The following is an 18,136-nucleotide window of genomic DNA, read 5'->3' as shown; positions in this document are numbered from 1 at the left end:
CAAGTTTTCATGACATTCATATAAATTAAACTATACTTCCGTAGGATGCATTTGTAGACCTTCCCGACTTGATTGACAGTTGTCGTCTGTTTCGGTCTTCTCTCAATTTCTTTACTTTATAGCCGTATTCGTGACTTCTGATCATGCTATCGACGATGGGATAGTTGAGCATTTTCTTGACTGCTTTCTGGTCGAGCTTATAGTTGTTTATGACCGAACGCACCCCTTTGTAGTAAAGCTCGTCCTCGTCAAGATGCTCTTTCGTGTAAGAAAATCCATCTCCAGTGATAGCTTCGCTGATAGACATAATCAGATCATTGATATCAATTGGTGAGGAGCTGGGAGAATCCGGTGGTGATGGTATCAATTTGGGAGATGGGGGATAAATACCTCTTGTGGAGGTGCCGATCGATTTAAAGGAGGGAGAATAGCGAGGATTGGAAGGAAGTAGAGGCAGTTTCAACAGCGTGGAATAGTCAACTGACTGTGAACTGACTGAAGGTTTCTGAATCCAATGCTTTTGCCGACCGTCTCCATGATATCGAAGCCCCTGCTGAATCCTGCTCATTCGGCTCTTGGAGTCTGGGTGGGCCACTGAAGCATCTACGGAGTCGAACAGCTTGTAATCCTTGTAGTAGTCACCATAAAATGTGAGTTTGAAGTCGTTCACGAGATCACGAATGCCAAACATATCACGAACAGCATACCTGAATTTTAGCCTGCCATTAGGAATGTGTGCCACGGTGAATGCAACATAAGTGAACGAAAACCAATGGCCAATGGCAAACGGTATCATCTCCACACACAAGAGAGCATTTTGAATGGCTACTCCAATATTGGTATCCTTATCTGTATTTGCGGTCTGAGGTAACACTCCGGTAACACTCAAGATAGCAAGGATTATACCCTGCCAATAAGATGCAAAAATGATCAATTTGACGCACAAAAACTTCCCCACCGGTTTGTGGGGCTTCAAGTCATTCCACAATATCTTCCAGAAAATGGCAAGACAGTAAAGTGAAAGAGAAACACTGGCATTATACAATAGAGTGAGCCAGAGATAAATGGAAGTGATTCCGAGGTCGTTCACGTCATAAAGACCAACAGCTTCAAAGAAGAGAATCCCAAAGCATATTGCCGGTTTGAGCCATACATATTGAAGTATGCCTCGCTTAATATTCAAAAACGTGTACAGATCCGAGATGTCTAGATCCGAAAAGATGTAGCGCATAAAGCCCGGATGCGGCACTGGTTCTCTCCCCGTGGTGAATATTATTATGTGTCTTTCTCCGCCGAGCATCTCAGTCAAGAGAGAGAAGAAAGTGTAAATTACAAATGCTTCATACACTTCTCGAAGTGGTTCGACAAAGTATTTCACAAAAATCGACTGTGGGATGGTAAGCATGCAATAGCAGGACAATGCAAAAAGGGGAATAATTAAGTGAATTCGAATCATGAGCCTTTGTTGGAAGGGCTTTCTGTAGTTTGCAAGATGCAACAAAATACTGGTGGTAATGATCACAGAAGAAACCACCGCCGAGTAGCCCGACACTATGGTAATCCACTGGGGAAGCTGTCCCATCTTGCGGAACTGAAGGGATCAAAAATCTATACTGGTGGCTAATATGATTATAACAACAATTATTTTGTTTAACGATAACCGCAATCTCACCAAATTTTGGTCCTGTATATTAACTGGGAGTACCTGTTGCAGCCATAAGATATTTACTGAGCCAAGCCATTGGCCTTTTTCTTAGATTTGTCTTTTTCTTGTTGAATCTGTTGCAATTCTTCCTCGGTGATGAGATGGTGGATGTGGTTTTTCGCTTTAACTACAATGTCTTCCTCAACATGACAAACAGCGATGGACTTGTAAAAGTCGCTAGCAACGACATCGTGAATAAAAGCTCTTTTTGAAGGGTCTACTGTGAGCATGGACCTCACCAACAGCACCGATTGTGGAGGAATTAGCTTCATGAGCTTCGAAGGGCTTCGTTTATGATGGTGTGGATCATCGTTGACATTGAGATGCTCGACCCCGGCTACAACGTCGGGCTGCTGTTCCTCAGCAAATGCACGATAAGAGGGGTCCAGATACTTGGGAATCTTCCAGGGGAACCGCTTGAGAGACATACAGCAGAATATGATAGCCACAGACCATACATCGACGAGTCGAGGATCATAGCCAAAGTTACTGGGTTCAAATACCTCGGGTGCAAGGTACGGATCCGAGCCCACGATACCTCTTGCTCTTACCAAACGATGCTTATCATCGATAATGTCCATTTTGTGAGTTCCTTCTACCAAATCTTTTTGGAATTGGACGGCAGATCCAAAATCTATCAACTTTAAGATTCCATCGGTGGTTACCACGCAGTTGTCAAGCTTGAGATCACGATGTGCCAACCCGTTTTGATGCAAATGGTTCACACCATTAACAATTTGTTTAAAGTAGCACGCCACTTCTTCCTGACTCATCAAGCCTGACATAACCAAGTTGAAAAAATCATATGGGCAATAGTCCATGACAATGTAATAGTCAGGATCTCCCATCAAAGTTGTATGGTCCCTTATGAGCTCTATAGTATGAATGAGGTTCTCATGGTGCAAAATCTCGCCGATTTTGAACTCATTTTTCACTTTGGCCTTGTAGTCGCTCTCGGCTTCTCTTGGAAGTCTTGCTCTAAATTTCTTGATTGCGTAAACTTTATTGGGATTGTCCTTGGCTCGTACAATGTTAACAGAGCCACTGGCTCCAGTACCCAAAAGTTTTCCAACCTCGCCGTACTTTTTGAATAATTCTGAGTGGGATTTGTGAAGGTGGTGAGTATGGTGTTGTTGGTGGTAATTTTTCGCCTTTTTGGAATCGGACTCAATCTTAAATTTTTTAAAAAAACGGCGCAACGATACATGACTGTGGTTTTTTTGCTTTTCAAAATGGTTTTGCGGAGCTTTCTCGTCGTGCTTTTTCACCAGAGAGCGGTCTGATTCCAGAGCCGTGGTGTCGTCGTTTAAACTGGAATGAGAATCTTGGTAGGGATTGACCGGCAGTCCCACATCGTGCTCGAAATGAAACCGATCCTTGGAGGTATCACTTTCGGATTGGGTTGGATTTCTCCTGAAAAATGAGCTAATTGAGCTCGAACTGGTTTGTGGAGATATTGATCTAGAGCCCCTAGAATTCATTTTTTTCAAAAATGATCGATGCGATGACGCCGACAATGTTCCATCGTTGTCCCTGGGTTGCAATTCCTGATTCAACGACGACGAAGAAGCAGAAAAGAACCGTTTATTTTTCCCATGTGATGAGGTCAACTTGTCTCCCGTCATTGTAGAAGAAAATATGAATTATGGTGGATATTGCAACGAATGGATATAAATGGTGGCAAGTACTCGACTTTTCACGGTGGTTTATGTACAACAATGTGATCCTTCAGGGGGTTGTAAGTGGCCAAATTTGTTAAGTCGTTCCGCGCCAGTTTAAATTGACTTTGTCACCGAGCCGTCGGTGCGTAAAGTTGCCGCGAGTTAAATCGGATATGATGACATAACCAGTATAGCCGACGTGGGGTACTCGGGGTTACAACGAATGTATAATATATAAAATCAACCATACCTACTAGCTACTCGTCGCTGGAGGGATTAATGAACCGGTCCCACATCAGCTGCTTGCGGCTCTTGCTGGTTTCGGACGAATTGTCATCGCCGAGAAGTTGTTCCACTTCTTCCGACCGTCCATCGCCGTTCTTGAAGATTGCATCCAAGTGTTTCTTCCGCATTGATCCGTGCGGTGTGGCAATAAGCTCATTGTTGTCCTCATCGTCACTGACGTTCTCAATGATCGTTTTGTGCACACCGTCCACATTGACCACCGACTCAACGATTCCTCCAGTACGGTAAGATCTGGATTCACTGTGCTCTTGCGTAACAAGGGGGATGCTGTTCCCTCCAGAACCATTGACATCATCTAGTTTTACAGTGGTGGGTGGTGCATCGGCGGCATCGTGCTGGCCGTTGTGGCTGACGATTTCAGAAACATCGGTTTCTCGTTCTTCAGGTAGTAAAAATCGTTGGCGTGAGGCACTATCGTGATCGCTACTTCGACGCTTGGCATCTCTCAATGCCCCTTCTTCGGTTGCATGCACCGCGCCGTATTGAGGTACAAGGTGTCTTTGTCTTTGGGCGCCATCTTGGCGCTCGCGGTGGCTTCTTGACACGCCAGAAAGACTCTTGACCGTGTCGTAGTCGGGTCTCTTGATTGTCACAAACTTCTTGTTGGTTTCCAATGGGTTGGCAGCAGGGTTCATTGGCTTCCATGTCTTACTGCCAGAAACCTGACTTTCATCGGGCGTGGCCTCTTTGAGTGGCTGACGGGCAGAATCGTCAAGGGAATTCCTCTTGGAATTGGAATTGGATCTCTGATACAAATTCAGGAGATACGATGTTAAGTGACGTTTCGATAATGGCCCCGGTTGAGTACGTTTGATGTTTTTGTTTATGTCGACATAAACGTCGGATTCATCGACAATTTCTTCTCCGATCAATTCTTCAATCACATCTTCAAGAGTCAAAACACCAATTGCTCCAGTAGGTTCTCCGGGTGTCTCACTAACAATAATCATATGTGATTTACCTTCTTGAAAGTAATTTAAAATGTTCAAACATGAAGTTTCCGAACTTGTTTCCGGCAATGTGGCTAATGGGAATGCAGCCACTGGCAATGCATCTTCTGGATCATAACTGATCAAAACACGTACCAAAAGCATACCAACAAAGTTCATGGGATCATTGGGCAAGTGGATAGGAATACGAGAAAACCCCGCGTTGAAAATTTCCTCTACTGTTTTCTCATCTAATATCATATCAGAGCTCATGGTGAACACTCTGTCGATGGGAGTCATGATGTTGGCAACATCTTTTTCTTTCAAATCCAAAACAGCGCTAATGATAGTTACTTCGTCTTGGTTTAAGCGTTCCACACCCATAGTTTTGTGGAGAGTGACCAACGTCTTCAACCCTGATTTCTTGTACACTGTACCATGGTCCTCTCCCAAAATGTGATCTAACAAAAGAGCACAAGGGTAAGCCACTGGGTACATGATATACATCAAGATGAGGACAAAGGGGGCGAACATGGCACCGACCTGAAGACCATACCGAACGCAAATAGATTGCGGAATGATTTCTCCAAAGATCACGATGGACGCGGTGGAGGTGACAACTGCTGGCCAACCACCGCCCAAACAACGGTCAAGAACAATGGGTAAGGTTTCATTGGTGATGACATTTGAGAGCAACAACGTTACCAATACCCAGTGCTTTCCGCGACCAATCAATTTAAGCACTTTGCGGGCGTATCTACGTTCATAAGCGTCGCCACTTGTGGAGATAACTTTCAAGTACACTTCGTCCTGGCCCATTAAACCTAATGTGAGGCCAGCGAATACACCTCCAAGAAGAACAAGCACGGCAGAGACCGCCAAGTTGATGTAAAATTGTTCGGGTGTCATATTTTCACTGGCGTTGACGATATCATTGTGCAGAATAGACTCATGATGGGCACGGTTGAACACTGGAAGAGCATATACCAAGCGAGGGAGTTGGGAAAAAAGGAAAAATAACCTTGAAATTGTGGTGCCGTTTGTCAAAGAAACGGCATGATTACTTCGGGACGGTTTCGGTTTAGACATATAGTTTCTGATGTTAGTGAAAAGTTATAAATATTTGGATCATTAATTCGTGGTGGTACCTACGGAAAACTGGTTCAAAACGTAAAGGTTTCAAAAAATTTGAAAAGTTGCTGAGTTTCGATAAACTTAAACGTTCGAAACTTTGCCAGGGGAAACAAAATAATTCGGTTGCGACACCTCTGCCAAGGGTCGTGACGGGGCCGCGCCGCACCTATCTGCAGGAAAAGTCTTGTCCATGGCTGCAAGAGAACATTCATACTACTAGAAATCATTTTTACAAGTTGTAATCGTAGTGTGTATTTTGTAGTCAGTCCACGGTGACGGGGTCGTTCCAGGTACCAGAGCCTTGTTCCTGGGGTAATAGCGCCAACTGTTCATCGAGTCCATCATCAAAGACATCGTCGCTGAACGGCAGGCTGGTGCTGTGGTTGCTGTGGTTGCTGTGAGTGGAATTGGAGGTTATGGGTTCGGTTTTAACTTCAGCTTCGTCGTCGTCGTCAGATAAAACCACTATATCTTCGCAGGCAGCAGAAGTAGACGGTTCTTTTTCGTCTTCGATTATTCGGTATTTTATTCGATCGGTGATTTCTATGCGATGGACGTAACTTGGTGTGAACTTCACGAAAAAGTTGAAGACGTCACTAATGTACAATTGGTGTAGCGGGAACGCGGTATCGCATACTGGGCATTTGTATGTGGGAATGTTGGGCAAATATGCATGGTGAATGGGCTGGAGCCATTGTGGGGGAGGAGGAACTTTGCGACGACCAGCGTCTTTTTGGATCAATTTCTCATATCTTTTCAACTCAAGCCCGCGTTTGACCAAATCCTTGCGTATAAATGCCTTTACGCCGGCGGGAATCTTGGTAAACTCGCAAAAATTATCGAAATCAAAGCACTCAAAATGTGCACAAGAAGTAGAACGAACAGGAAGTCTAATTCTCGTGGCTGTTATGGGGTCTTTGAGGGTGAAGATCATCTTTTCTATCATTCCTAAATCCTCTCCTAGCTCTCGGTCAATCGTGGTTCTTAGGTTTGGGGGTATAGTTCGATACAAGTCAAGAGACTCGTTTTTGGGGAGATTTTCAGTGTGCTGTTGATCGTTTTTCTCGGCGATTTTCGGACCCTGTGACAGCGCCTGGGTCAGTTCCAGTAGGTTCTTGTTCAACTCTTGATCTAGCGACCATAGATCGCTGTCGCTATCACTAATGTTCATGTCCAAAGCTTGTCGCAATTTTTCCGGGTCAAGTTTTATGGATACCGTTAATTTTTTCACTCGTTTCTTGTTCCGTATATGGTACTCTGTATGTATGGACACCCTGCTGCTACTCATGAGGGGCCCTTTCAACCGTATATTCGGTGGCATGACGGAAGACCGGTGCCGTTTCGCAGCGATGCGCCAAGTTGGTGCGGTTATGTAAGACACGGAAGATCTACAAGTTTGTAAGGAAGACCTACAAGTTTGGAGGACACCTTCTTCGGTATCTAGCTGATGTCTATATACATTATTGTTGCACATCGAGCTTGGTTTCATTTCCTAATGCTGAAGAAAGCTCGGTTTCAAGTGTTTCCGTCAACGAAGAGTTATCCCGCAATGTGATCCACCGGGACTTGATGAGGTCAAACCGCTTCGGGCCACTCACAGGGCTACTGAGCCATATTTGCTGGTTAGGTGGCTGCTTGTTGATGACATATGTTCCATAGGGAGGAAGAACAAGCGTCAAAACTCCGTGACTGAGCTCGGCATCAACCTGAGGATTATCCTCGGCAAGAGTCTCAAGTTCGTCAGCAAGTGTTTCCAAATACTCATCTGCCACACGATGGTACTCGCCGATGCTAATCTTATCTATGGAGTCGGAAATGTCTTCTCCTTCCGTATTAATCGAGTAAAACCGACCACCAATCATACCTGGAGCATTCGTAATTGGCCACCCTTGGCGCCTCAATGGTACTTGCACAAGCCTGGTGGTTCCCCTGGTGGTTCTGCCCACGCCGTGAAATCGTCTTATTGCCTGGCGAAACATTTCAAAAGAAGAACCAAGTGAATGTAACCACTATAATTTCTGGAAAATGACGTGAGGCTAACTGTGGTGCTGGTGTATCGATGTGTCACGCGAGATGCACCGGTTCTCGATCGCATCGCCGATAGTACCGTTAGGTCCTAATGCTTGCGGTATTGTTGGTTGGACTTGTGTTCGTGGTTTTGGCCATTGCACTTCCATACATGTCTGGGCTTGCCACGTATGAGAAGCAAAAAAAGAAAAAACCGACAAAACTGGTGCATTCTACTTCAGCTGTTTCCTCCGGAACTATGGGGTATCTTCCCCCGGATGAAATAGCTCGACAAGAACAGGCGAACGAAACCCATAAAGACTCGTTGAAAAACAGGGTAAAAGTTACCACCGATGATTTGCCGGTGAGAATGACATTAAAGCATGATGGAACTCCGTCGTTACGGAAACGAAAAGAAAAACTCGATGTCGATACCGATCCAAACCATTACGATTATGACCTCGATGAACTCATAACTGAAGAAGGAAACCTTGCGGCAGCCGAGCAGCAAGCTCAATTTTACCGTGGCCAGACATTGGGCAAACTGGCAAAGGAAATGGTGTAGGTAGATAGCCAAAGCATAAGCCAACATTAAAGTGTAAGTCTTGACTTGACTTAAGTCTTCACTGACTTGACTTGGGTCTTTATGATATTTTGTCTATCCTCCTCTATCATCATTCTTATGTTCTTTTCCTCGTTCTTATCATATGTTCTTTTTCCTTTTTTCTTCTTGTCAAACTATCATTTCCATGAGTTCAAACAATGCCTCTCTTTTGGCGTAGGTGACTCCGTCGTTTATATACACTGCTTTGGCGGAGTCCAGGCGCCTGTCGTTTGACTTTCGTAAATCTGCCACTGTTTTTTTAAGTAGAATGTGCAGTTCGGATATCTGATGAGCCAACGATGAGTCGTTGATAACATGGATCGCAGCCATGAAAATGCTCGACATCAAGTCGTCTTTCAACTTGAGAAATGTCCCTCTGTTGTATGGTAACGCTGGCTCAGCATTGTTGAGAAATGGTGACAAATAAGGCTCCAAAGATGGTGGGACGGTGAGATCCGACGTCAAGCTGCCATATGTCGTATCGTCGACTACTCTATAGCTATAGCTGTGACACAACAATATGCGAGCTAGCAAGTACCGAAATTTCTCGAGGCTATAATTTGAACCTTGTTCGATGGAAATGTGTTTAAAGATCTCAACCACAGCACGAAATATTCTGGTAGTTAATGGGAGCCCAAACCCCATTTCCATAACATCCATGAGTCTCAATGCGTGGTCGAACTGATGCTGAGAAGAATAGAATTCTATCAACGGAAGAAATGTGTCTTCCGTGGGAAATAGTTTGTAATCTCGCTTTTGGTCGTTAAGCCTCAAAAACTCATCATAAGATTTGAGCGTGGTCTCATACAACTGGACATCTTCGGGTGTCAACTGTTTGTAAGTAATTAGGTGCTTGTTGGTTGCCAAAGACTCTTTTGGGTTGAAATGCTTGAGGATTTTTTCTGCTAAGCGGATGTGTCCTCGATGAACGAGATACTTTATGATTTTGTTGACGGTACTGATATCTAAATGTGTTCGCGAGCAGTACTCGAGAGCTGGGATCGTCGTCTGAGGAAGATTTTTGGACCAATAAGGATTCAATTGTGCATCCAACACAAGACTGGCGGTTCGTTCACTATCAATTCCCACCTTATCGAGTATATCTGAAACAATTGCAGGCTGCTTATGACGAATTGCCAAAGATAATAGCATATTAGCCGTATCTTCATCAAGCTCAAACTGGTTAATAAACGTTTTGTACGCCGACCAGTCGAATTTGCGTGGAGTAAAGTTGAGTAATGGAGTATCGGAATCACACAAAGAAACCGCTTTATCGACCAATTTTAGAACATCGTGTCTGTCCTTGTGATAAAGGTAGTAGAAAAGTTTGTTTCTCTCGCTGCTGGTCGTAGGAAGACCTGAGTCTCGTAAATCTTGAAATACATGCGAGCACATATCCACGTATTCGGTACGTTTCTCGATCAGTTCCTGGTATGCTCTAATGGTAGCAATAGGACCGAGTGTTGAAGAGGACGAGAGTAAGCTCGGTTTGGTGAAATCTCGTCGAGTTAAAAACTTGGAGAGGAAATCTTCGGCGTGCTGGGGCCTCATATGAAGAAATGCTGGACGAGGAAGAGAGCAAAATCGTTGATAAAGCAAGTCATGGTTGATATTTTGATATTTTAGCATGTTCTCGATAGGACCATGGCTGTTTGGCGAAGGCTGCTGTCCCAAATGCAAAGAAGTGTGCAACTTTGATGGATATAATGTCTTCAAGAAATTGATATATGTTGCTGATGGAGCTCTATAATTCAGGGTATTGATAATTTTGCGTCGCTGGTCTTTTGTATCATCTGTTTCCAAGTTTTCCAGGAAAATCGTGGTCTCTTTTACAGGGTACTTGTTGATATTCCAGCTGCGATGGCGTTGTATAATGGTATCATATGCATCAAAAAGGTACGGAAAGTCGTCTCTATAGGCCAAATTTCTGGTTATACGTTCCACGCATTTGTCAATGTCGAATTCTTGTTTCCATAGTCGAGCGCTCGTAGTGAAGCGTCGGATCAACACCATGGCATTGTCGTAGTACGATGGTTAGTTTGAGGCTCTGTGCAGTGCCGCTCACCAAAAATCACCGGGCGCATGCAGGTCAAAAATTTTTCGTTGACTTGTAGCTCAATATGAAAGTACAAACTGGGGCCACCGGTGTGCTTGAGCGCACGTCGCATTACCTCAAAGCAGGCTTGTTAAGAACCAAACCCGCTTGGTTTGACGTGGTGGGGGCACATCCACCTTCGACGAACTTGACGAAAAAACCTAAGCTATTCGAAACAGGCGGCCAAAAATCCGATCCTCTGGAATCAATTTTCACCAAGATTAATGGAGAATACAAGACGAGGACGAGCGTAGAAGACAGAAAGCAGAAAAATAACCTGGTTTCCAGGGTGCCCAAATTACAATTTTTGGAAGATCAATTGAGAGATGTATTTTACCATCAGCATCCATGGGAATTTTCTCGTCCCAAAGTATTGGTGGAGACTCTGGGAGACGATAACAGCAAATGTGACTGGTCACACATGCTCCAATTCAACAAACCGCTCGATGGAGAGTCGGTGGTACAAAGAACGTTGTGGTTATTGAACCGGTCCAAGATGGATGGTAAGAGCATTACCCTTTTCGATGCGTACGATGAAGCCCGGTTTGAGTTTTATCGTTTGCGCATGGAGGAGGAGATGAGCAGTGCGGTTTCTCGGGAAGAGTCGACTATGTATGGAGCCGTATTCCCATCGCCTCACCTTGAGCATGGAGTCAACCAAGAACAAGAATACATTGATATTTGGACCAAGGTTGCTGGCGATGCCACCAAGGTCAAGACGGCTAGCAAGGATGGAAAGAGCTCAAATGGGTCGATGGGAGCGGAGGATGTGGTGGAGAAAACGACGTCTGCATGGGAAACCGAATTTGTGGAAGAAGAGAGCCTGTAAATAGTAATGGGAGAAGAGGAGTAGAGAAGAAACGAAGAGAGAAGAAACGAAGAGAAGTAGAGAATTAGAGAGACTAAGGGTAGTAGAGATCTAGAGAAATGGAGGTCTAGAGAAGAATTCATCAGATAGAAAATTCGAACGTTAAAGAGGTAGGAGACGGGGATTGTTGAATGAAATTTGAAGAGCTGGACAACTAGAGATATAGAAAGTTGAAGAATATAGATGTAAAGATTTGATACTTGAGGATTCAAATTTTTAGTGATTAGCATCAGAAGTCGAATCTTGAGAATATAACCAATTGATACGGAACAATTCCTTAAATCCATGTGCTTCCCTTGTCTCTCTACTCGGCTACACCCTGTATCCATGAATGTATTTATAAGTACTTAATGATGTTCTTCATGTTGGTCTTTCAATACCAATTTTTCGTATCCAACATATACCGTAAAAGCGACCACGGCAATTCCAAATCCTGGAAATGCGTTTCTGAATCTATTGAGTCTGCTGAACTGACCCTCGTATCTCCAGGCGTCTCTCTTGGCCCAAGGATTGTGCATTGTGGTCAAGGTGGTTTCGATTGAATTTTATTGGCGGAGTGCGGGTTTGTGCAGGACGCTAAGGTGGAAAGCAGAGGAGAGAGAAAAGGCTATGAATGTGGTGCGGGAGGAAGAGAGAGGCTAGGTTTAAGAGTTATAGAAGTAGAGGTTTGGGGTAATTGATATTGTGAAGTTTTTCTGTGATTTGGTGGAATTTTGATTTTTTGCAGTAATTTGCAAATATGCAAATCGAAAATAGGCTCAAAGAATGTATGGTGATATAAGATGAAAAATTAAGAAAGCTAAGAAGCTTTAAAAGCTTAATGAGTCAAAATGTTGACAAAAGTCCGAAATAGCTTCCCTTGCTAATTTTCGTAATCTTTACCGTTTTCGGTTATTTTGGCTATTTGACATATGGCATCGGCTTCTCTTCCGTCTATCTGCAGTCCGACACACTGCAAACCGAACCTTCGTTAAACAGAGTTCAGGCAATAAAAGGGTCAATGCCCAATTGTATGTTTGCAAAAAATATATACTGTCTCCGAATTATCCGACTGAGACCTTATCAAGTTTTTTTTCTTCATTTTCTTTAGTCTTTTTGGTCCTCGGTTTTATCGGAGCTGCCAATTTCATCCAGCCGTGCGAAACTCCGCTGCAATTTCCTATTTATTCTCCTACCTTTTCTTTCCGTAAATTCAAACACAATGAACAAAGCTGGGGATACGTCCCACGACTACTCTAGACCCAGCTTTAGCAGCGACAATCAAAACGGGTCACAGGAAAATAACGTGGGGACGAGTGGAATTGTAGATGAGGAAATGGAAGTAGACGGTGAGATTATGATTACAGATTCACTGGATGAAGAAGAGTTTGTGAGGAAATATGGAGATATCAATTTCCAGTACATCAAGAGACCCAAAGATGCGGTGTGGTTTATTCGACCCCATGCATTGAACTACTTTAAAGACGGAGTATTGTACCGAACCAAGGGAGAGAGAACTTCGTCTAAAACCGAATTGTTTCTCGATTTGATGTATGTGGGAATCATAGCAAATCTCGCGGGAAGCGCCGCCGAAGAAGCAACAGGAGCAGCGTTCCTTGAGTATGTGTTACTTTTTATTCCCGCATGGATGGTTTGGGCCGATATCAAAGATTTCACCAACTATTACTATAACGAGGACTTGTCACAAAAGATATATATCTTGTGGATATTAGTTCTTTTGACGCTATTTTCCAATAACCACTACCGAGTGCTCGAAGATGTCAAAGGTGCAGCTCTTACGGTAGTTCCCTATATTTTATGCCGAATTTCGTTGGCCATCAGTTTGGTGATATACTCGTTCTTTATCCCCCAACATCGCCCTCAAATGCGACTTTACTCCGGAATGATCTTGGTAACTTGTTGCTTATGGATCCCTGTGATCTTTATATCAACCAGAGCCAAAATCGGGTTATCGTTTGCAATTTTGTTTCTTGAGATGGCGAGTCAAGTAATCGCATACCATCCGATTACCAAGAAATACATGAAATTGACCGAGTCCACCGCGTTGAATATTGAGCATGAGGTGGAAAGATACGGTGTGTTTGTTACCATTGCCATTGGTGAGTTTTTGTACAAGGTGGTGGCAGAAGGTCCTTTGGGCACTGGTCTCACCGACAAGTTTGCTCGCGGAGTTTTCTTGCTAATTATCGCCTACGATTTGTTCTGGATCTACCAATACGGTTCCAGCTGTAAAAAGGCAACCCATGCGTTGCGCTACAGTGGGTGGACCGCCATTGCGTGGATGTACACCCATCTCCCGTTGGTGGCTCTGTTGGTGTTGGCGGCCGATGCTGGCGGAGACCTTTGCTCTCTAGACATTACCTCCACCAAAAAACACCTCGAGCCTGAAACTGAGCCAGCAGCTGGTGTCCATGAAAGATTCATTCGTCGGTCAGAAGAAGAGGCACCCAACATGTATGGACTTTCATTTTACTTTACCGGCGGAATCTGCGTTTCTCTCATATGTATGTTTTTGATTGGTCTTTATGACCAAGGAAGAGACCCACCAGATTTACATCTCGTTTCGCGGTTCTGGCGCATTTTTGTCCGGGTTCCCATAGGAATAATCATCGTTTGTGTCAGCTTAGCCGAACTCAACACCACTGCTCTCATGGGCATTGTCACGGCGCTACTCACGGTGCTTTTGGTCTACGAGTCTGTAGTGATGACGCCCAAACTGTGCTTGTCTTTTGTCAAAACCAGATAGTAATATATAAATTATTTTACATTCGCTATTTTGCATTCGCTAGATCTATCGTGGACCATCTCTTTCCTCTTCACTTGCAGCTGCGCCGCGCCAGCCGCAACCGCAACCGGTTGCCGCACCAAGCCATTGGCTTCAGCGCTTGTCTGCAGGCCGTCGACGCGCACGACCGTACCTGAAATATCTGTGGAACAGCAACATTGATTGACCACAGTGTTATCAATTTCGTTGTCAATACAGCAAAATGTCCGCTGATGTAAGTAGATACACACCAATTGCGTACACACAATGCTATGACCACCTATACTAACTCAGCCAAATGAAATGATTGATCCTCCCGACCAGGTTGAGGTCGATCAACGGGAACCCCCTATAAACGGTGGGCCATTGAGTAAACTGACGACACTGCAATCGGCCGCGTTGTCGATGGCGCGGAAAAAGAAGAGCGAACCTGCTGAGTTGACGCCAAGTGAAGATTTGGATCTTTCAGAATTTCCAGAAAAACCTCCTCCACGGTTGCCTGTCGAACCCACTTATCGAGGCTGGAGAGAGGTCGGAGGCTACGAAGATGAGGATGCACTTACATTAGATGACGATGTGGTGGATTTGCTTTCGAAAGCGTCGTTTTTGGACACATATCTCCCTGCTTCCGCCTATGGAGATTGGTACCATAATGTGGGGTTTTTGTTTGTTGGCGGCTTGTTGTCGTTCATTATTGGTTGGTTTAGGCTCTCGGCTGGCCCGTTGTTCGTGGTAATCGTGGTAACTGCGTTGTTGTATCGTTCCTCAGTCCGTAAGTACAGAACTGTTCTTCGTGAGCAAGCCCAGAGAGAGTTCTCTATCAAGACCATTGAAGATGATTACGAAACCATGGACTGGTTCAATGTGTTCCTTGAAAAATTCTGGTACTACCTTGAGCCCTCAATTTCCCAAATTGTTTGCGAGCAAGTCAACCCTATTTTGGCTTCGTCTCCTGCCCCAGCGTTCATCAAGCAATTGTGGCTTGATAGCTTCACAGCAGGTACCAAACCTTTCAGAGTAGACAAAGTCAAGACTGTGCTCGGAACCAACGACGATATTGTGGTTATGGACTGGCGGTTTTCCTTTACTCCTAATGCGTTGGCAGATTCCAATAATAAGCAATTGAAGAACAGAGTCAACCAAAAAGTCATTGTTAAGGCCCTGGTTTTTGGTTTCCCAGTCATGGTGGCTGTATCTGATGTTTGCTTCAGTGCTATTGCAAGAATCAGACTCAGAATGATGTCTTCTTTTCCCCATGTTGAAACTGTCAATGTTTCTTTATTGGAGCCTCCTCATTTTGACTTCAATTCCAGAATCCTCGGCGACTCAATCTTGAACTGGGAAGTTTTGGGACTCCCTGGACTCTATCCGTTCATCAATGAGATGGTGAAGAAATACGTGGGTTCTCTTTTATTTTCCCCATTGTCGTATCAATTGAACGTTCAACAATTGGTCGCAGGCCATGCACTCAACTCAGCCATTGGTGTTTTGGCGATTACTGCCAAATCTGCTCGTGGTTTGAAGGGGTTCACAACTTTGGGCAACACCTTGGATCCTTATTTGACCTTTGGTTTCCAAAAAGATGTTTCTGCGAAAACATCTGTAAAGGATAATACAGACAGACCTGTGTGGAACGAAACTGTCTACATTACAATCAATTCGTACACCGAGCCATTGAACATTACTGTGGTGGACTATAACGACGTGAGAAAGGACAAACCAGTCGGTTCCGTTCAGTACGATTTGGAGACTTTACTCGATAATCCCAAGCAACCAAATTTGACCACAGCAGTAATGCGTAACAACAAACCTGTGGGTGAACTTCAGTTTGGATTACACTTCATGCCTAGTATTGAAGCGGAGAGACAAGCTGATGGTGCAATTATTCCACCACCTGATTTGAATACAGGTATTGCAAGAATCGAGGTTGCAGAAGGAAGACATTTGAAGTCTGGTGAGAAACCACCATCTACTTATGTTGAGATTTACTTGAATAATGAGAGATTGCTTCAAAGTTCAGTCCAAGCTAACACAAATAACCCAGGATGGGCCTCCTCCTATGAGAAGATTATAGGCAACAAAGCTAAGGCGAAGGCCAAGATTGTCGTCAAGTTGAAGGGAGGCAAGACCTTAGGCATTGTCAAAACTTCATTGAACAATCTTGTGGACGCTACTCAAGTGGGAGAGACCTGGTTTCCTTTAGCCAAAGGTGGAGAAGTTAGAATCAATACTTCTTGGAAACCTGTTGAGCTCGAAGGTGCTAGCGGAGCCGGTGGATATGCTCCTCCTATTGGTGTTGTTAGAGTCAGTATTGACAGGGCTGAGGATTTAAGGAATTTGGAAAGAATTGGAACTATCGATCCATATGCGAGACTTCTTGTCAATGGTTTCGAACGTGCTCGTACAGTTGCTGCCGACTCTACTTTGAATCCTACCTGGAATGAGATCCATTATCTTACAGTTTCTTCTTCTAATCAGAAACTCACCATCGAAGTGATGGACGTTGAAGCCCACTCGGCGGACCGTACATTAGGCTCCTTTGATATCAAGTTGAAAGAGATCATCAACAAGGATGAAAAAGGCAACTACATTGAGCACGAGGATGAAGAGAAGAGGGAGAACAAGTTGATCACAAAGAAGGGACCCAAGGGAACTGTTACCTTTTCACTTGGTTTCTTCCCTACTTTGCCTGTAATGACACACGAAGAAATTCGTGAGCAGGAGGAAGAGAAAGAACAAGCAGAGAAACAGGCAAAGCAAAAGGAACAAGAGAAGGCCGAAGGTAAGAATTCGAAGAAGGAAAAGCTGGATCAATCGCCTAAACACCATGCCAAAGCTGAAAAAGAAGAAGGAAAAGAAGAAGAGGAGGAAGATGCTGGAAATGAAGATGAAAGCGAACACAGTACCAAGTTGCAGTTGTCTTTGGATCAGCTCTCTGAGTATAAGAGTGGTGTTATCATCTATGAGATTATTGATGGCCAGATAAGTAAGGACGATACTTACTTGCAAGTGTTCTTTGATAACCATGGATATTGTGACTTTGCTACTCAGAAGTTGGAAAGCAAAAAGCCCAAGGTTGGAATCACAGGAGATGCCATCATCAAGGAGCTTGAATGGTCAAAAGCATGTTTCAGATTGGCGAAAAAGGCAGATAATACTCGACTTGATAAGTGTGTTGCGGAGTTGAACATTCCCACATTGCAATTGTTGAAGAATGGTTTTGATGAACCAACCGAAATTACACTTCTGGGAGATGGTCATGCTTCTTTCCGTATAAGATGCTCTTGGGTTCCTGTCATTTACGAGCATGGAATCCCACCACAAGATTCCATCAACAATTCTGGAATTCTTACATGCACTGTCGTTAGAGCTGAAAACTTGATTTCCGCCGACCGCAATGGTAAATCTGATCCTTACATCAAGTTGCACTTGAACACAGAGAAAGAGCACTTTATGAAGACCAAAAAGATCAAGAGAACTCTCGATCCTACATGGAATGAAAGTGGAGAAGTCGAAGTGGTTAACATGTATGATTCGGTGATCAAGGTGGTGTGTAACGATTGGGACATTGGTCCCGAGCAGGACGACCCATTGGGCATTGGCTACATCAAAATGTCTGACGTTGACTTGGAGAGCGATGAAGAAGTACCAGTCAAATTGAGACTTGACGAGGAAGATGGAGGAACCGCTTACTTGAAATTCAAATTCAAGCCCGAATTCGTTTTGAACCTCAGAAGTGTCAGCAGCAGCAATATTCAAGGAGCAATTGGTGGTGTGGGCCATGTCGGAATGGGAGTCGGTAAAGGAGTTGGAAAGGGTGTCGGAAAGGGAGTTGGCACTGTAGGTAAAGGATTTGGTGGAGGAGTGAAGGTTTTGAAGAAAGGATTGCACCTCGGAAAATCCGAGTGAATCATGTATCAGTACTATATGTATGAATGGACATCATGTCGTGGACACACTGTAGGAGACCATTGTCGTCTCCATCTTCTTTGATGTTTCTTACATAAGCATCGGTTCAATCTCACCTAATACTTCATCAAAAAATTTGAGATGAGATGAAAAT

General features: G+C 44.1%; 10 protein-coding genes across 10 annotated transcripts; 4 read left to right on the top strand and 6 right to left on the bottom strand. All coding sequences in view use genetic code 12, as the record gives it.

Annotated features, from left to right (window-relative positions):
• Positions 1-25: 25 nt before the first annotated feature.
• On the bottom strand, positions 26-1,582 carry PGUG_03719 (uncharacterized protein; the record flags this gene model as incomplete). The annotated part of the gene is made up of 1 exon (XM_001484288.1): positions 26-1,582. The coding sequence occupies one exon, from the start codon at positions 1,580-1,582 to the stop codon at positions 26-28; it is 1,557 nt and encodes a 518-aa protein (XP_001484338.2).
• A 143-nt stretch (positions 1,583-1,725) lies between these two features.
• Positions 1,726-3,330, bottom strand: PGUG_03718 (putative serine/threonine protein kinase; the record flags this gene model as incomplete). The annotated part of the gene is made up of 1 exon (XM_001484287.1): positions 1,726-3,330. The coding sequence occupies one exon, from the start codon at positions 3,328-3,330 to the stop codon at positions 1,726-1,728; it is 1,605 nt and encodes a 534-aa protein (XP_001484337.2).
• A 293-nt stretch (positions 3,331-3,623) lies between these two features.
• PGUG_03717 (uncharacterized protein) lies at positions 3,624-5,690 on the bottom strand (the record flags this gene model as incomplete). The annotated part of the gene is made up of 1 exon (XM_001484286.1): positions 3,624-5,690. One exon carries the CDS (start codon positions 5,688-5,690, stop codon positions 3,624-3,626), a length of 2,067 nt encoding a protein of 688 aa, XP_001484336.2.
• A 307-nt stretch (positions 5,691-5,997) lies between these two features.
• Positions 5,998-7,224, bottom strand: FGR3 (Fgr3p; the record flags this gene model as incomplete). Its single annotated transcript, XM_001484285.1, has 1 exon — positions 5,998-7,224. One exon carries the CDS (start codon positions 7,222-7,224, stop codon positions 5,998-6,000), a length of 1,227 nt encoding a protein of 408 aa, XP_001484335.2.
• YFH1 (ferroxidase) lies at positions 7,196-7,714 on the bottom strand (the record flags this gene model as incomplete). Its single annotated transcript, XM_001484284.1, has 1 exon — positions 7,196-7,714. The coding sequence occupies one exon, from the start codon at positions 7,712-7,714 to the stop codon at positions 7,196-7,198; it is 519 nt and encodes a 172-aa protein (XP_001484334.1).
• A 140-nt stretch (positions 7,715-7,854) lies between these two features.
• PGUG_03714 (uncharacterized protein) lies at positions 7,855-8,307 on the top strand (the record flags this gene model as incomplete). Its single annotated transcript, XM_001484283.1, has 1 exon — positions 7,855-8,307. The coding sequence occupies one exon, from the start codon at positions 7,855-7,857 to the stop codon at positions 8,305-8,307; it is 453 nt and encodes a 150-aa protein (XP_001484333.2).
• Positions 8,308-8,475: 168 nt separating this feature from the next.
• PGUG_03713 (uncharacterized protein) lies at positions 8,476-10,359 on the bottom strand (the record flags this gene model as incomplete). The annotated part of the gene is made up of 1 exon (XM_001484282.1): positions 8,476-10,359. The coding sequence occupies one exon, from the start codon at positions 10,357-10,359 to the stop codon at positions 8,476-8,478; it is 1,884 nt and encodes a 627-aa protein (XP_001484332.2).
• Positions 10,360-10,466: 107 nt separating this feature from the next.
• On the top strand, positions 10,467-11,270 carry PGUG_03712 (mitochondrial 37S ribosomal protein mS23; the record flags this gene model as incomplete). The annotated part of the gene is made up of 1 exon (XM_001484281.1): positions 10,467-11,270. One exon carries the CDS (start codon positions 10,467-10,469, stop codon positions 11,268-11,270), a length of 804 nt encoding a protein of 267 aa, XP_001484331.2.
• A 1,240-nt stretch (positions 11,271-12,510) lies between these two features.
• Positions 12,511-14,055, top strand: PGUG_03711 (uncharacterized protein; the record flags this gene model as incomplete). Its single annotated transcript, XM_001484280.1, has 1 exon — positions 12,511-14,055. One exon carries the CDS (start codon positions 12,511-12,513, stop codon positions 14,053-14,055), a length of 1,545 nt encoding a protein of 514 aa, XP_001484330.2.
• A 321-nt stretch (positions 14,056-14,376) lies between these two features.
• Positions 14,377-17,982, top strand: PGUG_03710 (tricalbin; the record flags this gene model as incomplete). Its single annotated transcript, XM_001484279.1, has 1 exon — positions 14,377-17,982. One exon carries the CDS (start codon positions 14,377-14,379, stop codon positions 17,980-17,982), a length of 3,606 nt encoding a protein of 1,201 aa, XP_001484329.2.
• Between the last annotated feature and the right edge of the window lie 154 nt (positions 17,983-18,136).

This window comes from Meyerozyma guilliermondii, genomic scaffold (assembly GCF_000149425.1).
Source record: "Meyerozyma guilliermondii ATCC 6260 scaffold_4 genomic scaffold, whole genome shotgun sequence".
Taxonomy (NCBI): domain Eukaryota; kingdom Fungi; phylum Ascomycota; class Pichiomycetes; order Serinales; family Debaryomycetaceae; genus Meyerozyma; species Meyerozyma guilliermondii.
This window is presented reverse-complemented; position numbering and strand designations above follow the sequence as displayed.